Here is a 25,501-nt window from a genome sequence, read left to right on the forward strand (position 1 = left end):
ATTTTACCCTGGCGGTCTGAATCGCGTCGAGAGGAGGAAGCAGGGTTGCCAGACAAGCAGAAACGTCCAAGATGGCGGAATTTACCATTTTGTGCGTAAAACAAATACCTATACCTACTGAAACCAAACCGGTGGTTACAAAAAAGTAATAATTTATACATTGCGTAAATTTTTCAAGCGTATTAATTGGCTTTTATGACCTGGGTTAGAAAATAAAACGACCCTTTGCCCCGTCGGCTCCTATCCAAATTTATCAATAACATGGCGTCCATATCCCATGACCCCCTATCTATCAGTCCCGCTCACCCTAACCAGAGCCTCCCTACTGTCTACTTTCCGCCGGTTGGCGGTCCCTTCGTGAGTGTCTAGTTCCCTCCTGCTCCTCAGGGCGGCGACAGTCGTCCACGCGAAATAATTATCACCGATTAAGACTACAATAAAAGTGTTCGCTCCTTTGTTCAAAATTCTGTGTCTCGTCTATGACGTGTGCTAAACAGTTTCGCTGGTCATCCACCTTCACGGAGTGGAATGACTCATAGTTTTTATACGTTTACTTTTTAGCTTTTTTCCAGTTGAAGTGTAATTAGTTTGACGATGTGTATGTATATATCCTTCATTCCGCCGTCTACAGTACCATAACGCTTTGATGTTTAGCTTAAAGGTGCACAAGGACGCATATACCGAAGTAGTCAAAGTGCACGTCATGTTTACACACGTGCGTGATACCTTGTGACATAATTGATATATCAAGAAAAACACACACACACACACGCGCGCACGTTCGCGCGCACACACACACAAGAACCTATGCTGGAACGAGTTACTAGCCGAAGGCTGTGGCTCTGTAAGCATTTTTTTTTCTGATCTCTCGTATGCTCCTTTTCCAGAAGGGCGCAACTGTCTTGAATGTCGCCATTTCTGGTATGCGGTAAAACACCGTTTTGATCTATCCACGCCGTTGAAAGGTGTTAACCAAAAATGCGTGATTGTCGCACATTCTTGCTTTGCCTTATGTATATATTCTCGCATATTCCAGGTTGAACCGTTTTATTATTTTTTGTCCCGCATACCAGATACGGAACTCACGTGACTGAGAACGACAGGAAACAGAAAATGCCCATATTTGGCGCTTTTAATATATCAGAATTCGAGATAAGCAACTATGGTCACAAACAGATTAAGAAACTCAGGACGTGGCGAGTCTCGAGCATTTTATGATCTCTCCCCGGCCAAAAACATTTCAGCATTACCCGGTAAGAACACCAGTGAACGAATAAATAAACAAGAAACGTAAATATAATAAGCCAGGTGCTGCCTTTTAATGCGAACGCATTAAATCTTTCGTGCAGTGAAGACGGCAAAAGACGGCCCCTCGATTCCTATTGGTTGGGCGAAACTGCACCTAAACTCCCATTCGCTGAGCGAAACGGCACCTAAATTCGTATTTGCTGGGCGAAACGGCACCTACATTTTATTTGCAATAAAACACAAGGGAAAGTACAACGCAGATGCTTCGTCACTGAAGGCGGCGGGTGCGCTCAAGGTCACACCGGACGCGCCTTCGAAATAAAACAGAAAGAAAAACCCAGCAACGCAATACTTTGTCACGGAAGCCGTCGAGAAGCCGGCGGTGTTCGCCGCGCCTCCGCACTTGCGGAGCGTGATGTCACCTCCGGAGCGCCATGTGCGAAAGGAAGACGTGGCGCGTTGCTTGGAGAAAGGCACTCCGTGAAGAAACGCTTTAGCATTCCTTTAAGTAAGCAGTCTTGGGTGTCTTCTCGAATTTTCCTTTAAATGTCAGTGACTATGTTTTATAGAGAAAGATGACTGAACGGCACCACCTCACCACGGAAAAAGTGTGTCAGAGGGTCGCTTCCGCTTCAGACGGACGTCGTGAGATGGCGCAGCGTGACAAGAGCTCCAGGAGCTGTCTTTTTTCGCGAACACTTTTTTAAAAGCGCGAAGAACGTCACGGTGCCTTCGGGCGGAGCTCTAACCCTGTAGTGCCCCTGCCGGGAGATGCGCGAACCCGAATAGAATATCTGTCTCCTTTCTGACCTTTACTTCCTGGCCTTCACTATCCTCAAGGCCTTTTTTATCTTTCTCTCAGTGGTATTTAGATCGATGCACCTGAATAAGAACGCTATAAGGAAGAAACAAACAATAATAATATACATGACCCCACTCAGAACACGCTAATAGAACAATATAAAGCACATGAATAAAATTTATTTAGTAAAAAGCGAATTAATCAACAGACGTCGGAACACAGAGGCCGTTTCGGAAATGTCGAGATTTGGAGGGACGACTCTTTTATGAAGCGACAGGATCCAAAAAGGTAGTAGAATGTTGCATGGCGAAATTATATAAAATATATAAAATGACTGCTAGAGCGAAAATTAACATGGAAATTCGTTTTACAACGGAGCTGATTTCAGAAACCAAAATATGAACAGCGTAATGTGGATATTGGTAAACAATATATTTTTATTGTATTACAATAGTATATGGACAGTCTATCGGAAAACATTACATTTATTGTATTGTATTACAATAAGGGTTTGTTATGGGATTCCAATGTCCATAATACGCTAAATACATTGGAAACCCATACTGTATAACCCTTATTGGATACCCATGTGTCGTATGGGGATCACAGAAGTGTTAGCAATTCTAGCGTATTATGGATATTGGAATCCAATATATCATATCGGCTACCAATAAAACTATATACGAGTTGGAATATCACGTTCAGCACGACATTTCTTTGCAACGCAGTCTCTCCTTGTGTGTATTTCAGAATGATGAAATAAAAAAGAATGTTGCACTTGTCAAATTATGAATAAAGAGGAAAAACACTGGGCTCATCTATACCAAATATATTTAACATATTCCTAAACTGGAGGATCTCACATTTACTGCCGAAGAAAGTTAATTGTTCAGGACCCTCATTCAAAAACTTGATGTTTGAAAGCAGAATTTAAAATCGTCACCTTTTCATGAAAACAGCCCCTGCTAGCTGCACGCATATAGAAACTGCAAGGTACAAAAAGTGATTAGTTCGCGACACGTAGCAATCCATCACTAAGCCGGATAGATTCAAAAATATGTCTGAATTGATTGCGGAAAAATAAGCTTTAATTCCACTGCCACGGGTTATTCCAAGCTCGGTCAATTAAATATACGTCTCCGCTCGTCTGGCTCCACTATTCCTGCTTCGTACCAAACTAGAGTGTATGAAATGCTCACCGTTGAGGAAAAACGAACTGGTGCTTGCTTGCTTGTAGGCCGTGGAAACTGGAAAAGAGATTTGCGATTAGTTGCGTCCAAGTAGCAGTTACTTTGAGTAGCTACGTAAAGTGCACTAAGTCGGAAAGAGTCGAAATTACATGCGCGGGACGTACATATCCTTTTGCGACGTAACTGGGCCCACGTCAATGTCGTCCGCGAGTATTACAGAAAAATAAGCTACAATGCAGGAGCCCCCAGTCGTTCTGAGCTCCGTCAATTACAAATGCCCTACAGCTTGTCTGGCTTCAGTATTGCTGCTTCGGGAATCTGGAATTTTTCCCCTTTAAGGAAAAACAAACTGGCACCTGCTGGCTCTTAGGCCGTGGAAACTGCCAGAAAGATTTTCGATGAGGTGCGTTCAAGTACCAATTTCTTTTAACAGCCACCTACAGCACACCAAGCTGGATAAATTAAAAATTACATGTGCGTGACATATTATGCCTCTAGTGACAAAACTGGGCACACGTTTCGTTGCCTACAGAAATACTGGAGCTCCAGAAATACTGGAGCCAAACAAGCGGTGTATTGCAGCAAAACAAGCTTCAGTGAAAGCGTCCCCAGTCGTTCTTTGCTGCGTCAATTAAATATGCCGTACCGCTTGTCTGGCTTCAGTATTGCTGCTTCAGAGTGAACTAGAAAATCTATAATCCTCACCTTTGAACGAGAATGAACTGGCACCTTCTGCCTTGTGGGTCATGAAAACTACAAGAAATATTTGCGGTTAGTTGCGTCCAAGTAGCAATATCTTTGAGTAGCTCAGTGATTTGATTGGCCTAAGCCATTTTGGCGCACGTCTCGAAGCAACCAAAACAATGTTTTGAAGCAGCAAATGTGACCTTTGGAGCAACCAAAACAGTTTTGGAGGAGGAGAAACGGCTTTTGGAGCCGCCAAGACAGTGCTTCGGAGCAACAAAAGTGGATTTTGGAGCAGATGTTGTTAGGAAAATAAAAATATTCGTTTTAAGTGCTGTACAAACGAAGGGCACTTTGTGTTGTGTTGTGTTTTGATGTGACGTGTTCTGACGAAACTCGCTGCTTCTTTTTTTACTGATCAGACATCCCATAAGTGTACAGTGCTGTAGGCATTACCAAGCAATTTAAAAAAAAAACCGCTTGCCACCGTTTTACTGGTTCCCGACGTGCCAGATGTTCGTCAAAGTAAGCAAACGTAAAACAATGAACTGCAAACGTCCCAGCTGGTGCCTCAGTCACGCAATCATGTTCACATGCACGCGAGGCCGACTTCGGCAGGCTTGCCGTTGGGCATGTTTCGTCGCACAAGCGCAGACAACGGCTGTCCGATCGAAACCGAAACCATGCCCCTCAGCTCCGACGCTAACTTATCCCCAAAATTGTACTCAAAATGTAACTTTCCCGCATGCGACAAAAATAGTGCAATGGCGCGTGCTTGCCAGGCCAGCAAACAAGGTACAAGCTAAACACATTAAAATAAAGAACCCGAGTGCATCGATGCAAGAGATTGCAAGCCAGCCTCAAAACGTCCTCGGAGCGCTTTGTGTAACGACTAAACTCAAGACAAACGACTAAACTCAAGACTCAAGACCGCGTGCAGACATTGCCTTCTTTGCTTTAGCTCACTTCTCTTCACCAACTTTCCTTCACGGCAAATTTTTCACGTACCGAGGTCCTTCTCGAAAGAATGCCCACCGAGAGGCATCTAGATAATCAATACTTTGACAAAACAGTCTTTGAATCAAAGATAGATGCTTGTAGTAACGTATGATTTAGACAAGAACACGAATGGTGATGAATATGCAGCGGTACTTAGCTTCATTTTAGAAAGTACCATATCTGCAGTGATATGGGGACGGCAACATTCAAATTCACCCGACCACAGTGACTGAAAGGCGGTGACCAAATATCGTTTTCCCACGGCCCTTGCTTCAGCTCACAAAGTAACTCCTGCCGCTTGAAAACGTGGTTTTGTTTCACACCATGACGGCATAGCTGGTACTCGGCACGCTAGTGTCGTAGCGTCTGCACATATCCGGGTCTATCGCTGAATAAATAAAAAAAAAAGAGACGAGAGACGAGACCCACAAGACGAGAGCGCGAAACGCGAGACGCTGGGAAAACCATGCAAGACCGGGTGGACAATTGATGCATGGTACTTTGTATCAGGTGGCCGCTTGCGCCACATAACTCACGCCTGCACAATTACAATACTCAGTTTAGTTTCAGTTTTGAAAGGAAGGCGACCTAAATTGGTCCTTTGGCGCAGGCTTGGCCCAGATTATCCATATTTTGGCAAAATGTAGCAGGATGTAGCCGGGTTAGCCCCTTGGCGCAGTTTAGCGGAGCAATCACATCACTGGTAGCCACCTACAGCACACTAAGGAGCATAAATTCAAAATTACATGCGCGTGACATAATATGCCTCTTGCGATAAAACTGGACACACCTCGACAAATGTGTTGCCCAAGTATGTTGCAGCAAAACAAGCTTCAATGAAAGCGTCCCCAGTCGTTCTGAGCTCCGTCAATTAAAAATTCCCTACAGCTTGTCTGGCTTGAGTATTGCTGCTTCAGAGGAAACAAGAAAATCTGGAATCCTCACCTTTGAACGAGAGCGAACTGGCGCCTGCCGGCTTGTGGGCCGTGGCAACTGCAAGTGAGATTGGCGACTAGTTACGTACAAGTAACAATTTTTTTGAGTAGCCGCCTACAGCACACTCACAATTACATGCACGGGACATAGCTGCATCATACGACGGAACCCCCTTTCATCCTTGTTTTCCGTTAACTCCGCTCACCTTCGCCGCTTGCCTCCAATTTCTGCGCTACATCTCTAATCTCGATTCCCAGGTTCCCCAAGGCCATGCCATGGCTTGTGCCAGGCATTCATCTGTCAGCTCCGCGATCGCCACTATTGTGGCAACTACGCCACGGCACCTGGGCGCTTGATATGTTCTTTCAATATTTTGAGCATAGCTGAAAACAGGTAAAAGGGTGTCTGGTATGCCCTTTGCTTATTTTCGGATTGTTCCAAAAACAGGGGGTAGACGCATTTGCGATCTTGGCGCATGCTCGGTATTTTACAATAGTTGAAATTAAACTCTGCAGGAACCTTGAAACAACAAACATAATGTGCACACCAAAAGGCGCAGCAAATGAAACACCCACCATCAATCTATTTTCGTTTCTTGTCCGCAAGAAGCTGTCGTATATGTAGCCTCCTTCGCTTAAGCCGCTGTTCCCTAGTGTCCCGATTGGGTCTCGTCTTGATAAATCGTCGGTGGAAACCTGAGGTGCGGTCAACATCAGATTGGACCTTTTTGAGACAGAACCATATACTTGCTGAGAGGAAGTACACCCAAACGAATCTCCGGCATGTCATTTATAGTGTGTTTTAAATTGAGAGGTGTGATGTAAAATAAGACGTCAATACTGACGCACCCCTTTTCCGAACCCAGAATTTTGAAGGCCTTGTTCCCCTTGCTAGGGGGAAAAGGCACATAAATCTCGGCATGTGGATGAATTTTTACCTTAACATTCCGACTCAATGCCCATCCCCGAATATTCGACCACCACACTTTTAGAAAAAATAAAATATTTAGAAAACACCGAGTCGCAGACCACACCTACGAAAGCCTGAACCAAGCATACTCGTACCGTGGCTTGTTTGCTCCGTGGTGCCCCCGAGTTAACTCGGCTGACAATATTTGTTTTCCAAATGGAACCCACGTTTTCAGCTTCGGTTTCACTTGTTGAGGCAGGTGGATACTTTTTTAAAACTCCCTTCCTATGCGCTTCCCAGTTAACATTTCTGCAATAGCCAACCCCCAGGCTTTGATTTTGCGCTCCTTGAAAAATGCTGAAACTCATATAGGCAGGCGAAAGCCTGCCTATATGAGTTTCACCTTGAGTGACTCGCCTTGAAAAGACTTGCTCTTGGTGGCCGAGAACAAACTCCTGCTCCAGATTGGCAGCCAGTTGCTGCCAAGAATTGCTGCACATATCCGAAAGAACGCAGTCTTAGTCTAATACATATGCTTTGGCAGGACAGAGACACAAAAGCATGACACAAGACCACTGTAAAGACAGGATATAAGTGTCAGTGAGGAACGAAACACATAACTCAGATAGGCATCAATCACTCATGTTGAGAACACTAGCCATGAGCAGCAAAGAGCAAACGTCTGGCCTTGATTGGCTGGTGCTTACCACCAAGACCTGCATGTATAAGAAAGAACCCGGTATTTATCAAACTTGGGTGTTTTTTGCAGAAGAGAGACAAAAAAATAATAATGCAAGACCAGCTCGTGTTCCTGGTTGGCAGCCATTTGCTGCGAAGAATACCTGCACATATCCTAGAAAAACAGTCTTAGTCTAACACAGATGCTTTGGCCGGACAGAGACACAAAAGTCTGATACAAACCTCAAAAAGCAGGAAATAGTGTCTGCAAGAGATGAAAACAGACCCAGGTGGAGAGGCTCGTTCTGTTTCGCCTTAGTCAAATAGTGTACCCCATTTTCCTAAAACAATTCATATTTGCGGAAAAAAAAGTATAATATATATTTTGCCCTATTTAGCAGAGTTTACTGCCAAGGGTACCTGCACACCAGAATAAGTCAGACTTAGTCCCAGTTTTCCTTTCTTTTGATGAGCGACAACGGAATCTTAAACGGGAAATGAAACAAAATATGAGCCCAGCTAGACATGCTAGCTTGCCTTGATGTAAGCACAGTGCCTGGGCCGAAATTGAGGTTCTATTCTTGGCCACTTGTCATTGTTGGTGGGAATAGTAAATTAAAGAAAATAAGGCAATCTCTCTTGCTGCGGACAGCTGCAAACGAAATTCATATACCTAGATAAACGACCTGAAAATAAAATTGGGTGGTGGCCAAGTGGTTTAAGGCGTCAAATTTCAATCTTACAGACTGAGTATTCCTGGTTTAAGTCCTCCTGGTGTGTATTTTTACACTTATTTGCTATATTGAAATTTTATTTTTTTTAATTTTTGAGGCACTAGCACATAATTTATACGCTAATTCACCTTTAGAAGCGTTTTAATTATACCCCGCGCCTTCCTAGTGCTCGTAATAGATTCTCAGTAAGAGTGGCTTTCAATTTTTATTTCTTGCTCTCGCGGATGCTTGCTTCCTCACCCTTAAAATGCTCACAACTCAACACAAAAGTGTAAAAAAATTGTTTCAAATGTAATGAAGATCAGCATTTCCTAGTTGTACCCCAGCTTCATGCTCCGATCATGCCACCATACCATAGCTGAGTGCAGTGACGAATGGTCCCAGGTGCTGTGACCCGACCGTATATGGCCTTACGTTGTGGCGCGACTCCTCCAGCACCTATATATTGTGATGAAGCCAGTGTGCGAGGTGCGACCTGCTAGAGCTGTGCAAACTACGTACAGCTTCACAGCCTGCAAAGGGTGGGAAGATGCGCCTCCCTTTGCAGTGCTTGCAATAGCTCACCAAGAAACTATTGCAAGCACTAGCAAGCCACAGAGCGTGAATAAAAGCACTTCTGTATGTGAATTGTTGTGTAAATTACGTGTCTATACATGAAAACTCTAAAAAGAGTGTGTGTGTGTGTGTTTGTGTGCGCGCGTGCGTGCGTGCGTGCGTGCGTGCGTGTGTGTGCGCGCGTGCGTGTGCGTGTGCGTGTGTGTGTGTGTGTGTGTGTGTGTGTGTGTACTAAAAAAAGGCAAAAAAAAGGCAAAAAAAAAAAGTCTCCACGTTGGCTTGAACTCAGATCTCCACTGCCCTTGATTTCATTTCCGGAAGGCGCACTTCAGACGGGGCAACTTTTGCAGCAATTTCGAGGTTGCTGGCGGGTTGTTCCCTAAGTTTTCCCAGATCAACACCAATCGCTGAGATCGGGTTCGGCTCGAAATGGAGGAGCAACTCAACCAACTAGGATAAGTGTGAAGCGGCAGTAACGAATGGGGAATCCGATATTTTCACGTGACACCCCTGTGGTGGTGATGATGGCAGCTAAAGATTTGGCTGTGGTTTGAAATAGATCGTTTTTGGAAATAAACCGTTTTAAAAAGATGGTTTAGTATTCTCAGCACATATAAACATGTAAGAAAACATTTTTGTTTATATAACTGCCCATCTAAATAGTGCAAGAAAAATCAAATTTGATGGTAATAATGGCAAGTCGTAGCGATTCGGTTGCTGCGTGTGAACACGGGCGGCCTGTGTTTCTGGCGTTGCGACGTCAAGTTGCTGGGTGGAATTGCGCCGCCTAAAGCGGGCCGGGCCGGCGCCGCCGTCTGCGCGCCGGCCTGGCCCGGCACGCAGACGGCTGCGCCGGGCCGGGTAGTGTCAACGACGCCCACCTGCTGCGCACTGCGCATGCTCGGCGGCTCGGCTTGGCCGCTCCAGAGGCTCCCTCGGCCGCTCTGCTGGCTTCTATGGCTGGCTCGGCGGCTCGGGCTCGGCCGGCTCGGCCTCGGCTACAGCGCAGGCTCGCACCCTCCGAACTGCCTCCGGAACGCGAGCTGGCGCGCGCGGGTGGGCGATTAAAACTCATCTTCTTAAAAAAACGAGGCTGTAAGGCTGTAACATATCATTTTACTTTGCAAATGGACTTATTTTTCACGTCGTTTTTTATGCAGTGTGTGAATCTCGCGAAACGGGCGACGAAGAGTGGTGGATGAAATATGCTCGCATGACATCGTGTATTTTGTGTACGACGTAGGATTACCTAGAAAGGTGGTTCAATATCAATAAATGTGCGCGTAAGAACCGACTACAAGCACGTGACCTGTGAAACCTATTCACGCTCATTATTTTATAGTGCGAACCGAGATTGTCACGTATCGCGTTCGACTTGGGCCCCAACACCGGTGACCTCCAATTATATACCGTGTTCGATGTTCTATATCCCACCGTCGGTAACTTCGTATTGATATCGTATTCGATGTGGTGTCCTAACACCGATAGTTTCTTGTTGTATTGTGATGTTGCGTTGCAACATCGAATTGTATTCCTGTACGTCGGGTTTATCGTTTGGCGATTAACTTGTGTTGCATTACAACAACTGCAATAAACATTTGTTGGAAAACGATCACTCCAATACGCACGTCGTTATTGTGCTTTCTCATTAAAAGGTAGGTCGCGGATGTTCCAGCTGGTTATTCTGAATGGTTTGGTGGTTAAGTACAAAACGAGCGTGTTGGTAACAGTAATTAAACGCGACGAAGATGCATAAAAAGGGAGGACAGACGACGAAGACTTCCAACTAGCAACAACATTCATTGACCCGAAGTTTGCATATATAGGTGAAGGAGGGGAGGGTGAAAGACGCCACACTGTAAAGGGGGAAACGCGATGGGAGAGGGTGTAGAAGCAAGAGAGTGAAGGACGGACCCGTGAGGTTGACATCTAATCGCTTGGAGCTGCGGAAACGATTGACGTCAGCTCTAGCCCCAGGAAGTTTATTCTCTCCTGGATAAGCATGTGGACGGGGACCCGGAGTTGTTGTGACTGTGGTGCATGTCGAAGGCCTCCATGATCTCTCGTCCGTATCTTGAGGCGTGACCTCCAATCCTGGTGGTTGAGGGAAGGTCGGCCGTACAGGGTTCGCTGCTCTCAGAAGTGTGTTTGGCAATCGGGTGGTAACGAATCTTCGAAGTTTCGGAGGCTGCTTTCTTGATCTCGTTTGCATGTTCCCTCACCCGATCGTTTAGGCATCGTCCCGCCTGTCCGAGGTATTTAGCACTGTAGGTCATGGGAATCGAATAGACGCACTCTTTGCAGCAGGTTAAATAATTGATCTGGTGCTTTTTCTGGCACGGGGCCGCTGGACGGGTTTGTTGGTTTTTCTACAAATAGAAGCTAATCCGAACTTAGAGGAAAATACAACGTTGGTGTGGAAGCCGAGCGCAATAGATTTCAGGCGATGTGAGGTGTTACGTATGTAGGGAATGCATGCGAAGCGAGACTTAGAAGGGAGGAGTTTCGACTTCTACCCTGCGGCAAGTCTTTAGATTGTTGTTTCAATCAGGTCTCTCGGGTATCCTGCCTTTATGAGGCGACTAATCTGCTTGTATAGGCTGGGGGCGGAAAGGTGCTGACAGGATTTAACCTTTGCCGAAGCAATTAGGTTTCGAACGATCTTACTTTCTACATTCCTCGAGTGTGAGCTGTTGAAAGGAAGAGCGGGCTTAGCGGACCTCTGCTGGTGAGCCCAGCAGATACATTTGCTAGTCGGGACCAACCTGAGATCCATTAAGTGTAAGCCCTCAAGGGAGGAGGTCTTTTTGTTGAACGTGAGCCCATGTGAGTTCCTCTGAAACACGCTCTCTGCGGCTGCAGGGTCGGAGATGGTAAAGTGTAGGATGAGATAATCGTGAACACAACGAAAAACCTTCACATTGGGAAAATCTCGTTGAAGGTCCGACTGAACTTTGGTGTCAACATAGAACAGGCAAATTTCGCTGACGGCGGGAGCCAAGCAAGACCCTATACAAACGGCGGCTTTTAGAGCGCAGCTCTTGGGCGCCCGTTTCCGGGTTGAGCGGCGTCGGCGTCGGCGTAACCAAGGTCACCCCAAGGTCACGTGACCCCCAAGGTCCCGTGACCCCTCTCAAGGTCAAACGACCACTCTTAAGGTCACCTCAAGGTCACGTGGCCCCCCACCCCGAGATCACGTGACCCCCCCTTCCTCCCAAGGTCACGTGGCCCCCCTCCCCGAGATCACGTGACCCCCCTTCCCCCAAGGTCACGTGACCCCCCTCCCCCCGAGGTCAGGTGACCCCCCGGAGCATATTAAAGAATGAAAGGAGGAAGAGGAGAAGGGGGAGGGGTCTACCCTCCCCTCAGTGCCCTTCCCTCCTCTTTCTCAAGAGCTGCGCTCCAATTCGGCGTTAAAGGGAGTTGTAGACGGCTTTTTGTAAGTACACTTTACCCTCATATTCAACAAGCGTTGATTGGAGATTCAGTTGAGTCAATTCGAGACATGAGGACAGCGAGACGCCACATGAATTTTGAAAGTCTATGACACCCGTCTCGTGGATGGCGTCAGAAATGAAGTCCAGGAGGGTCTTCACGTCCTGGGGCCAGAGCTGACGTCCCTCGTTTCCGCGTTCTCTAGGCTCTTAGATGTCAACCTCACGGGACCACCCTTCACTCTCTTGCCTCTACACCCTCTCCCATCGCTTTTCCCCCTTTCCAGCGTGGCATCTTTCACCCTCCCCTCCTTCATCTATAAAAGCAAACTTCAGGTCAATAAATGTTTCTTTTTCTAGTTCCAAGTCTTCGTTGTCCCCCCCCCCCCCTTTCTATACATCTTCCTCATGTTTAATTAAAGTTTGGTGGTTGTCTAGCAATTCAAGCGCGCGGAGCTGTGGTTACTGTGTGTTGTTCCAACAGCCGTACATACTTCCACTGTCGATCAATGTTAATGTGTTCGCAACGCAGAACGTTTGTGTTCCGTGTGTATCCACACCTAGTATCCTTCTCTCGCGCATTGCCGTGTGGTAACTCGTGCTGTTTTACGATATCACTCACGCGATGTCATATATCTGGGCATACCAATATCCACATGTTGCTTCACGGACGCTCAATATCGCGTTACGTTTCCTCTTAGACCGCGGTATATGCCGACGTAATTCATGTTGGTAACTTGGTATCCGTTCTGAGATAAATGCACGCCATATCATATTGTATTATACTTTGGGCCTGTGATTGACGACCGATATTTATATATCGTGTGGCCGCACAGTATGTCCATGTCGGTCACCAATACGCACGCGGTGTAGTATTCTATTCCAATAACCGTAAGTTCTGTCGGGATATTGTGCTTCGATATCGTGTGGTATACCAATAACCGCAAGTTATATCGGGATATTGTGCTCCATTATGCCGTTGTATACCAATCACCGCATACTATATCGGAATATTGTGCTCCGATATGAATTCCCATCGTGCGTATTGGGTTAATCGGATAACAATAAGTTTTTATTGATTTTCGCCACCTTCATATGAATACAATATTTCCAATAAGCCGAGTTCATATTTGCCTCTTTCAAAAGGGATACAATACAAAGCTATATGATAGAGTGCAGAAGTGCATTCTTACACTGTCAAAACCTTACGAAGCTTTGTTGCCAACCTGTATACCCAGAAAGAACATCAGAGTACGTAGAAACTTATGCATGGATTTAAAATATGTGACTAAAAAATGAATGGGTTTAAGCATTCGACCCTGGATAATGCTCAGTATTCGCCAACAGTTCATTTATTGTAACATTATCTTGAAGTGCAAAGAACCAAAAATATGCGAAATAAAACTGACATTTTTATAATTATCATTAGATATACAAGTGAAACTTCAAACGAGTCACAATTTTTTTTTCTTCAGGCCAATATACACTGACCATTCATTATGTCGGAGAAGAGTGCGTCGTGTATTCAGTGAAAGAATATAAACCATGTAAGTACTAATAGTGATGAAAGGGTCCAAGTGCTGGGCAATCTGGTTATTTGCAAGGGGTATTCGAGGTTAATTAGATTTAAGATTTTACGTGCTGTTCTAATATATTTAATTCGCACACATCAGAGTTATTTTCATTATTGTGTGTGAGATCTGCCTTTGAAGAAAATAACTGCCCCCGTTAGGTTGAGATCCCAGCAGAAGCGTTCCAACAGCTATAATTCCCAAACACACTGGCCAATAAATTTGAAGTTTCTTCTGGAGAATTCGTTTTATATATAGTTTTTACTTGCCAAATTAAGTGAAAGTAAATAGCGTTCGACCTTTTTAATTATGAGATGTTTGAATATTACACCGTTCTAATGTCACAAACCTATCTTTTTCTTTGAGTCGTTTTTTTCTTATACACAAATATTACAGGCTCGTTCATTCTATTGAACTTGATGAAATGCGGTAGTTTTACAGGAACATTGTAAGTGAAAGCAATTACAAAAGGAAATGGAGTGTTTATGAAATGGTTGTAATATTGTCACGAATGACAAATGATGAAGCGGATAATAATTGAAGAAACTAAACGTTGAATGGTGCGAACGTGTGCCCAAAACAAAATAAAAGAAGGTTAGCGTCGTAGGCGTCGATATCGGCGAAACGGCGGGATGGAGCGCTAGGGCGAGACTGACTCCGCTCACCATGCGGAGTCCCCTACGTACACGCGTGGGTTCCTGGAACTTTCGGCGTACAAGATTTAGAGCGTCGAACATACGGAAGTCAATCAGACGGTAAGGTTCGGGATGTTACCAGAACACAAAGTTGACAGAACGAATAAAAGAGCAATCTGCTGACTGGAATCGAACCTGGACTTTCCGCGCGACAGCCAAGCATGGTAACCATTCGGGCACGCACGCGCTCCCTAGGCAACGCGCGTGGCCATATGCCGGGCACATATCGAAGGCGACGTCAAGGACGTCCAGGAGGACATTGAGCAAGACGTCGAGACGACATCAAAGACGGCGTCGAGGACGTCGTCTAAGACGCCCTCCTTGACCCCCTCTAGGGCGACATCAAGGACAGTGTAGAGGACGACATCCACGACGACCTCAAGAATGACGTCTATGACGTCCTCTAAGACGAACTCAAGAACAATGTTGAGGTCGACGTCATTGACGACGTCTAGGACGACGTCAGGGACGACATCTAGAACGACGTAGAGGGAAATATCAAGGATGTCAGGTGACGTCAGCCTCAGCTACCGGGCTTACGCAATCGGTACTTATTCCAACGGAGCTTACGTCACCTTGAGTACGCTATTTTGTGCTTCAGCCACAATCATTACGTGATCTTAATTACGCGACCTTGAGTATGTTACCTTGAGGCAAAGACATGAACTTGAGGGTGGTTAAGGCCTGAGTCACTAAATGAGTTACGCTTTGAGTATCACCACTCCGTTCCGCCATATTGTTGTGGACGCCGCCATATTGAGGCTTGTGCAGAGCAGACGCAACTGACGATCGTCATGATTCAAAAGTGCGACTTCCTCGGCATCTCGTATTACGTGGTAGGAAGGTCATGTAATAATGTCACGAATAAAAACATAAACTTGAATAACAAAACTTAAAATGAACGTTTAATGCGACGACCTTCTGCCGAGGAACATAAAGAAACAAAAAAGACCGTACATACTTTCACCGCGACGGAAGGACGACTGCCTCAAGCAGCCATGCGAAGCTTCATTTGTAAGCCCGTGGGAATCCAGAAGTTTCTGTGCTCGAACGAACAAGAAGATTGTCGAGTCATCTGGAACATTCCAGTCATGCAAACAAAAGATAATGAGGACAAGCACTGACGGGGTCAAACCCCAGCCAGCGGTGTGGGAGTCAATCACGCTGCTAACTCGGCTATTCGCATGCGGCATTTCCCTCGTCTTGAAAAAAAGAAAAAAAAAAAACTCATTGTAGCGATGCCACCCAAAATAAAATTTACAACTCAAAACAAGGTAAGCAGAAACTACAAGAATCACCTAAAACAGAGATTTTCAGTCCTATCGAGCATAGTTGGCCCGTTCGCATGAAGCCGGTTAAATTTAACGGGGTAAAAAGTTAACCGCAATTTTCCTACTAGGCACGTACAAGTACCTAACCAAGTTTGACAAGGGCTGGATGCGTGATAGCTCTGCGTTTTATTATGGGGTGGTAGCTCGTGTCATCTAGTTGTTGAAGCGAATATTAGTATGTTTTTTTTTTAAACTTCTTCAGGGAAATCAAAGCACGCGCGCTTTCCGATTTTCGCGACGCAGCGCGGCATACAATTGAGCATAAGAAAAAACATTTTGTTGCTCGTAGTACAAATTTTAAGCAATGTTAACCCAATCAACCAGTGTTTGGAAAATTATTCAGTGGTTGACTGTCCGAAGTCAAAATCAGCATCGGTGAAATTCCCCTTCCAATGTGAATGAGGTCGACGAAGTTTAGTGCTAGAAACTAATTAGCAAAAAAGTGAGCATCGAAAGGCAGGAGAACACCAACTGCATTATTGGCCAGCATGTAAGAACGATACATAAAACCTTCTTCATGAAAAGAAAGACGCGTAGTTCGGCTTTATTTAAAATTGGTACGCGGTCAGATTCTGAGGGCCATCAATGCACGGCCGATCAAGTCCAAGATAATCCACTAGGATTCCAAAAACGTTGCCATGTTGAAAATTACCGCATCCCTCTATGCTTAGAAGTAACCAGAATCGAAAAACAATCTAAAGTATTTGGCTCGATAATTGCCCATGCTTTGCGCTGTAAGTAAGGTAAGGGAGAGATACAGCCTCCTGCACCATTTATTTCTGACAAATGTGCCCGAGAGTGCAGCCAGTACGACTAATTAGTTCCAAAGCGAGCGACGCTCGCTCGTAGGAGCACCGCCATGTTTCCACGCCTTCCAAAGTCTGCTGGTCACATGACTTAAAATTTCTCCTGTATAGAAATCCGGTTAACGTTCTGCCGCGATTAGAATTAACCAGCTTCAAGCAAACGGATTGAGTTCGAACCGGACGACATGAATCACCTTCGGGTCGGAGACGGCAGCGTGACAATGTTCTTTTTCCGTCAGGCAACTGCTTGTAGTTCAGGTACCTCAGGCAGTTAACGTTGAGGCCGAAGCACCAATTTAACTCTTCCTCGCTGCGACGATGAATTGGTGCTCAGATCCACATCTGTTAGCCGAGCTGGAACTGGGCATCGTGGTGGCGAAGATTGTACCGGCGCTCGCTTGGTAGAGAAGCGGGATAGGACCCTTTGTTAAAGGTTACTCAATCGCCCCCTCTGACCCGTCAACCAAGCGCGATTCTAAGCCCGGCGAGAAGACCACTTTTTGAGGGACCTGAAACTCGGGCCAGCCGCCGCACCCAGTGACAGCCTCCTGAATTTCGTCTGCTGCTGGACAAGCCTAAGCCAAAAAAGGTTACGAAGGCCGACCAGTCGCAGACACCGGCCGTTTCTACTATCATTTTCCTAACCGTCGGACCACGGACCCGTTCAATGGCGAAAAATACAAAGGCGTCGAGGACTGGATCGACCAGTACGAACGCGTTGCTTGCCTCAATGGCTTTGACTGACGAGCAGCGCCTGCGCGTCTATTTCTTTCTTGAGGGGACTGCGATGCGGTAGTGCGAAAATTATGAGTTTTCCTTGACATTGTGGGACGTTTTAAAGTGCAATCTGAATGAAAGGTTTTTCAACCAACACCACCGAAACACAGCCGAAGACCGACTTCGAACCAGAACCCAGTGCCCCAGCGATAGCGTCACCGACTTCGTGGAGGACATTATGCGCCTGAGCGCCCGTGCCGACCCTCAGGCTACAGAAGAGAAAAAGCCAAGAATCCTCATGCGGGGAGTGAGGGACAATATTTTCGGTGGCCTTGCTCGCAGCCCTCCGACAACAGTCGAATAGTTTTTTGTCACCGAGGCCACGAACATCAGGCGTACTCTGCATGCCCGATCCAGTCGCTACCAGAGACTTTCCGGCCTCGCTGCCGTCGAGCCATCTAGCTGCGATCTTGACTTCAGCATCCCAGGCATTCGCGATTTATCGCTCTTCCCGGAGGGCGTCGTCCGGGAAGAGTTCAGGAAGGTCCTGCATGCTGCCAACCAGACGGCTTCGCTGTCGATAGGAGAAGGTCTCCATTAGAACGTTCAACGGGCAATCCACCCGGAGGCTCCTGCTATCGTAGCAGCATCTGAGGCAGCTATCCTGGCATATGCCGCAGTAGCTCGTACACAGGCGCAAGCTACCCGGCAGTATTGGACGCCGCCTCGATGTCAGCAAGTGCCGCAGACTTTCCGGCGTCGGAAATGGCAGCCCGAACTCGTCCACACTGAACAACCGGTGCCTTGGAAGAAAGATGTTTAGGGCACGGCTGGTCAACGACCGCGGTGTTATCACTGCGGCGAGGCCGACCAGGTCTATAGGAGGTGCCAATACCGACAAGTAGGCCTCCGAGGCTTTCCGCCAAGCCACCGGTAACCCCACCTTGGAGAGCGACTAAAGGACATTGAGGAGTGCCTCCGACGCCACCTCTCCTCGATGCCGACTCCACCCCAAGGTTTCCGTTCGCCTTTCCCCCGACGTGCGCTCTCGCCCTTCCGCCGCTCTTGTCGGGACAGCCTGTCCCTCCTATCTCGTCGGGAAAACTAAATGCCGCAGAGCCTGGAGTTGGCTTTGTCAAAGACATTTGCTCGGCAGCAGTGGCGGCAAGGAGAGCATCCGCTAAACCTCGTCGTCGAATTTTTCAGAAGTCGCATCTGCTGACCGCTGAACGTATTGGCCCTGGGATCGTCAACTTGCGTATCTGCTGACCGCTGAACGCATTGGCCCTGGGATCGTCAACGCACGAAGAGACACGAGGCCAAGCCAGCGAAGCCACGTCATCAGGGATCTGCGATAAAGGCGATCAGCGCGATCGGCCAGTTCACATTTGCTCGGCAGCAGTGGCGGCAAGGAGAGCATCCGCTAAACCTCGTCGTCGAATTTTTCAGAAGTCGCATCTGCTGACCGCTGAACGTATTGGCCCTAGGATCGTCAACTTGCGTATCTGCTGACCGCTGAACGCATTGGCCCTGGGATCGTCAACGCACGAAGAGACACGAGGCCAAGCCAGCGAAGCCACGTCATCAGGGATCTGCGATAAAGGCGATCAGCGCGATCGGCCAGTTCACATTTGCTCAACAGCAGTGGCGGCAAGGAGAGCATCCGCTAAACCTCGTCGTCGAATTTTTCAGAAGTCGCATCTGCTGACCGCTGAACGTATTGGCCCTGGGATCGTCAACTTGCGTATCTGCTGACCGCTGAACGCATTGGCCCTGGGATCGTCAACGCACGAAGAGACACGAGGCCAAGCCAGCGAAGCCACGTCATCAGGGATCTGCGATAAAGGCGATCAGCGCGATCGGCCAGTTCACATTTGCTCGGCAGCAGTGGCGGCAAGGAGAGCATCCGCTAAACCTCGTCGTCGAACTTTTCAGGTTGGTGAATTATATTTATAGGATCGATACGTATATGTTCCTCATTTCCTTGCCGCTGCTGCCGCTGCTTCTGTGAAAAGGCATTAGGTTCTGTGTTGAATGGCCAATGGCGAACCATTTGACTCTGATTTGTGTATGCATTGTAATCAGTCGCTTCCAGATGATGGCATGTTTTCTAAATGTTGTGACTGTGAGTATGCCTATCACCTGGGTGCTTGCTCGGGTGTCAGCGAAAGCACGTTTAAGTCTAGGGGGGAAAACGCAAAGAAAACCTGGAGATGCCCGACGTGTCGTACTTCAAAAGCACGGGGAGCACAGGCGCAGAGCAGAGACAAACGAGAGCCGGAGCTTGACTTCGGAAGACTGCTGCTTGAAATGAACAACAAACTGGGCGATCTCGTAACCATACGGGAAAAGGTGGACTCGTTGATGTCGGTGAAAGATACTGTCTCTAACATTGAAAAGAAAGTCCAGGAATTGTCGGATAAGTATGACCAAGTGCTCGCGCAAATGAAGGAACAGTCTAAAGAGATCTCCGATCTCAAAAAACGAGTTTCAAATGTCGAGACGCAGGGCAGCACCGAAGAAGTAAAGAGGTTAACACTAGAAGTAAACAGCCTGGAGCAGTATAGCCGACGCAGAACTTAGAAATACATGGACTTCCACGGAGCGAAAATGAAAATCTGCTAAGCAAAGTAAATGAAATCGCAAGAAAACTAGAGTTGAGTGAACTGACGGAAAATGATTTGGATGGGCTACACAGGCTGCCGCCCAAGCAAGAAAAGAGTCCGGTAATCTTGGTACGCTTTTTGTCGCGGGTGACGCGTGATCAGTGGCTGGCGAAACGGGGCGGCTTAAGAGATAGCGGTCTGAATGTCCGCTTCTTTGATAATTTGACTGCCTCCAACAAAAAGCTGCAGTGGATGACGAAGACAAAGGCTCGTGAACAAGGGTACGCGTTTACATGGCAGAAAAACGGAACGGTGTTTGTACGAAAGGCACAAGGCCTGCGCGCTATTAAGATTGAATCCGAGGATGATCTCGGCAAAATAACGTAAAATGGCTGACACAACACTCATGTCCCTGTACTACAGCCAGGGTACATTTAAACAACTTCTGCAAGATAACGTATCATTTCTTAAAAGACATTTTTCTATTTGTCATTTGAATGCGAGGAGTATTGTAAATAAACATGATGATGTTACTATGTTTTTGAACTCTCTGAGTTATAGTTTCGACGTCTTGGCTTTCACGGAAACTTGGGTCTATAATACAAGTGATCAGGTTAGTTTTGAGGGCTATAAGAGCGAAGGCGTATTCAGATCTAATAAAAAAGCAGGGGGCGTTTCACTGTATTTTCGTAAAAGCATAGGGTATGGTGTTATGTCCGAATACTCGTATGTAACTAGGGACTACGAATCAATTGTTGCCATATGTGAAGGATCCGTAGTGGTTGCTCTATATCGTCCACCTTCTGGGGCGATATCCGAATTTATGAATTACGTAGTTAAACTTTTGGGGCATATTACCTCACTGAATTTAAGAATCATACTAATAGGGGACTTTAATATTGATCTGTCTGGCTCGCATCCGCTGTGCCGACAGTTCCTCGATACTATTGAATCATTCGGGTGCAGTAACGTAATTACTGCGCCAACAAGAATAACTCGGGATAGTGCGATCATAATCGATTTATGTATCACAAGTGACCTACCGAGTGAAACAATTTCTGGAATCTTTTCCTGTCCAGTCAGTGATCACTTACCTATATTTTGCATTCTTCCTTCTCAACGAAAACGAATAGATACAAAGCGCTCCGTAGCTATCACAACTTGTAGGAGTATCAATGCTGCCAATATAACCAAGTTCTATGACCTTGTATCCAAGATTAATTGGGATGACTTATACAGTCAAAGGGATCCAAGTATTTGCTACGACATTTTCATAACTAGGATTAAAGAATGTTATGACGAAGCGTTTCCTTTGCGAAATGTTAGAAAACAAAAAAAAATAAGAAAACCATGGATCACTTATGATATGTATAGAAGAATAAAACGGCGAGATGAACTTTATGCTACTTTTATCAATACAAGAGATGAGTCGGTGTTACGCGAATATAAAAAGATAAGGAATAAGCTAAACGCAGACATTAAGAAAGCACGCAAGCAGTATTACGGCGATAAATTCGCGTCCGTTTATAATGATCCCAAAAAAAGTATGGAACACGGTGAGGTGTCTTACCTCCCAGCCCCACAATATACTTCCAAATGAACTGGTAATTGATGGTATCTCATATTCGAATTCCTTCCTTGCTAACAAGTTTAACGCTCACTTCTTAAGTTGCGGCGCCTGCCCCACTACATCCGTATCAAGTAGTAGCTTTGAGCCTTATATGTTGCCAGCTGCAACTACAAATTCAGTTTTCCTCTGCCCTGTGACGGAGGCAGAGATAACGAGGCTCCTCCAGAATTTAAGTAATAACACAGCGGCCGGATCAGATGATATAAAAGTGGCTCCGATTAAGGCAATTACGCACTTCATAAGCTCCCCTCTAGAACATATCTGTAACACATCGTTATTGACTGGTATATTTCCGGAAAAAATGAAACTTGCCAGAGTTTGCGTTATACATAAAGGTGGTCCACGCAATAATATAAATAACTATAGGCCAATTTCTGTGCTACCTCTATTCTCAAAAATTCTAGAGCAGGTAATTAACGTTAGGCTTTCTAGTTACCTTGAAAAAAATAACATAATTGTAAAGCAACAGTATGGCTTCCAGAAAAACAAATCTACAGAAAAAGCCTTGCTATATATAAAAGATAAGCTAATTAATAGTTTTGAAAATCAATTATATACAGTAGGAATTTTTTTTGATTTTCGCAAGGCATTTGATTCGATTAAACATGACATTCTTCTAAAAAAGCTGACGCACTATGGCATAAGGGGGATAACTTGGAACCTAATTCATAGCTATTTATCTCGACGATCACAATATGTAAAAATCAATGAGTATGAATCGCAACTAATGAAAATAAATTACGGTGTACCTCAGGGGTCAATTCTGGGACCATTACTTTTTCTGTTGTACATAAATGATATAGTAAACATTCCGCAAACTCCAGATATTATACTTTATGCAGACGACACCAATGTGTTTTTTACTGATAAGGATCTTAGTGTAATAGAAGGCTTATCAAACATTTGGTTACGCGAACTTGCGCTGTGGCAAGAGTCTAGTCAAATAGAATTGAATATTAACAAAACAAAATATGTTATTTTCAAGCCTGTGCATAAGCAACTCTGTAGTAACTTCTCGGTACAATTTAGAAACTCAGAATTAGAAAGAGTGTCCTCCCTAAAATTTTTAGGTGTCAGGTTCGAAGAAACCTTAAGCTGGACAGACCACATCAATCATATTCGCTCTAGCATATCCAGATCTATTGGAATCTTGTATAAACTTAAACATCTCCTTCCCTGTTGGCTTAAGTGCCAACTCTACTACAGTCTTGTGCAATCTCATTTACATTATTGCTTACTAGTTTGGGGAACTTCAACAAAAACAAATCTAGACAGACTATTCGGCCTACAAAAAAAAGCTGTTCGTTGCATCGAAAACCTTCACTATACCGATCATTCAGCCCCATATTTTGTCAAATATAGAATTTTAAATATCCATCAGCTCTTTCTTTTAAAGCTAGCGATGATAATATACCGCGAATACAGCAGTGACCAAAATGATTTTTGTGACGTCTACCACCCTAAAACAACACAATATAATTTAAGAAATGAAATATACACAAAGCCTAAAATACGGACGAATTATGGCTCCCAAGCTCTAGCGTATAAAATACCACAGCTTTTGAACGATCATCCAAGTGTTTTTGAATTAATGAGGAATGCTACTTCCTTATTGCCTTCAAAGGCAACATGAAACGTTATATTTTGCAATAGGAAATTGCGTTTTGGTTATGCATTGGGTTGAACAGCGTATAATCGGCTCTGATCACCGTTATTTGTGTTAATTCGCTTGAAAGCTCATTGCTCCCCTGCCAGTTTGTACTTTAATAATTCATTTTTCTGTAGGACTGTTTCGTTTTTCGTTTCGCACAGAGACACATTTTATGATAAGATTTATTGTCGTTTTTACTTGTGTTCATTTCTAGTCTGTTCTGATTCTCTGCTGAGCAATGTACAGGGTGGTGGGGCCTCGTCAGGTAAATCTGTTTACCTTTTGCCCCTCCACCTGAGACTCAAGGAGTCCAAATAAAGATTATTATTATTATTATTATTAAAGACGATCGAAGTAAAAAGCCGCCAAGAACGCCGGAGCGCTCCCACTTTCTCAACGACACGCATCGCAACGGCGTCCCTGCAACGGTGCCCGACAACCTAAATGTTGTTATCGACGGTCACGGCGCAATGGCAGTCGTGGACGCCGGAGCAGATTACACATTCTTGAGTTGGAGGCTTTCTCGCCACCTGCGCAAGGTGACGACTCCATGGGATTGACCTGAAATATGAACCGCCGTAAGGCACCTCATCCCACCAGTCGGCAGATGCACTGCTCGCGTTGTGATCCATAGTGAGGCGTTCCCTGTGAAATTCGTTGTTCTCCAAGACTGTGCGAGGGGCGTTATCCTCGGAATGGACGTTGTTTGCGAGTATGGTGCCGTCATCGACATCAAGGCGAACCATTTGACACTGGAAAAGCCTGTCCTGCCGCCGGTAGGGCCCAACACGACGTTAACCGCGACCCGAGTTATTGCCGACCATGTGAGCCTACTGCGGCACGTGGAGTGTTACCGAAATTATCATAACCGACGCAGCCATGTGCGATGAAGTTCTTCTGGAAGGAAGCGCCCAACTAACAACTCCTTGAACAATGAATTGGCGTTGCGCAAGGCGTTACGGATTTCCAAAAAGGGCCTACAACCGTTCTCGTGACAAGCAAATCAGAAGAACCGCAGCATATAACTCAGGGTACCACCATGAGCCACGTCGAGGACCTTCAAGCGCCAGTCGATGTAAGTAAACTCGTAGGAAACCTCCTCGTCACAGCAGAAGAGCACGTCGCAACCGCAGTTTGACATCAACCCCGAGCTCCCAGCTCCAAAGCGCCGGCAACTGGTTGATCTCCTTGCAGATTACAGTTACTATTTTTCCACGTCATCGAAAGTTCGCCGAACACCAGTGGCGAAACATGGCATTGTTACCGAGGGCGACGTGCACCCTTTCCACCAGTCAACATACCGTGCCTCTCTTAAAAAAAAAGGGAAGACATCCAAGAACAGTATCCGAAAAGCCGTACACCCTCAGAAAAAAGGGTATCGATAGTCCTCCCTAAGAGGAGAAACTGTCTTGTAACCTGCGTTCCTTTACAGAGGGAGAGACTTTTTTCCCTGAAGCAGGGGAGCAAAGTTCCTCCGTCGCCTGCATCTCATTATAGCGGCCCCGTATCGAGGGAATCGAGCTACTTCTTTTGTACGGGACGAGAGGAGCAGCAAATAAAAGCGTAACAGGAGCTTTCCGCGAACTGTGTTTATTTTAGAAGCAAGGTTCTCCCCGCAGGTACAGAAACGTCCGTTTCAAAAGCAGTTACTCAGTCTTCACGTCGTCAGCGCTGCGATGCTAAACGGAGACAACTGATACCCGCTTGCTTCGCGCTATTTACTTCTTACTTTTGCTCTTCCTCGAGTCACCATTCTTTCGTGAACCGCACATCACAGAAAAATGGCAAGCCAATCCGCGAAACCAAAAGTCGCTTTCAAAATGACCAACTCAAAGCCGCTGTTTATCACGACCTTTGAAAGAAGGTTAAATCGATTGGCACCAGATGGCAGGGTCAAGCAGAGCAATTGCACGTAGCTAGGCTAGGTGGCGCTAGGTACCGCATAATTCATGTTCTACCAACAATATTTATTTCCTCACGCCATCATTGCGCTTCGGGATCTTTGGGATCCTCTATTATCCGCACATGGAGACACACACTACAAGCATCAGGTGAACATACATTGAGCGCATACACACACACGGCACATGCAAGCTAACGCGATCACTACACCCAATTGATTGACTGATTAAAACATTTATTTAATTTCGGTGCCTCTGGTCAATTAAACCCCATGCGGCATGGGGGAAGGGGAAGTGGGCGAGGGGTAGTGATGATTACGATGGATTAGACGTACCGTCCGATCCCGGAGGACCGGAGGTAGGAGATGTTTGATATGAAGATGAGATCTCGTTCTGCGGGTGCTGAGGTTCTCAGATGGGTTCA

General features: G+C 45.8%; 1 protein-coding gene across 1 annotated transcript in view; it reads left to right on the top strand.

Moving 5' to 3' along the window:
• LOC115317337 overlaps positions 1 to 25,501 on the top strand; it is a 61,311-nt gene that overhangs the window by 23,946 nt on the left and 11,864 nt on the right. Inside the window, exon 4 of the mRNA XM_029976966.2 lies at positions 13,645 to 13,716. Coding sequence (XP_029832826.2) covers positions 13,645 to 13,716 — 72 coding nt within the window. The remainder of the gene's footprint in view (positions 1 to 13,644; positions 13,717 to 25,501) is intronic.

This window comes from Ixodes scapularis, unplaced genomic scaffold (genome assembly GCF_016920785.2).
Source record: "Ixodes scapularis isolate PalLabHiFi unplaced genomic scaffold, ASM1692078v2 PGA_scaffold10__122_contigs__length_95168666, whole genome shotgun sequence".
Taxonomy (NCBI): domain Eukaryota; kingdom Metazoa; phylum Arthropoda; class Arachnida; order Ixodida; family Ixodidae; genus Ixodes; species Ixodes scapularis.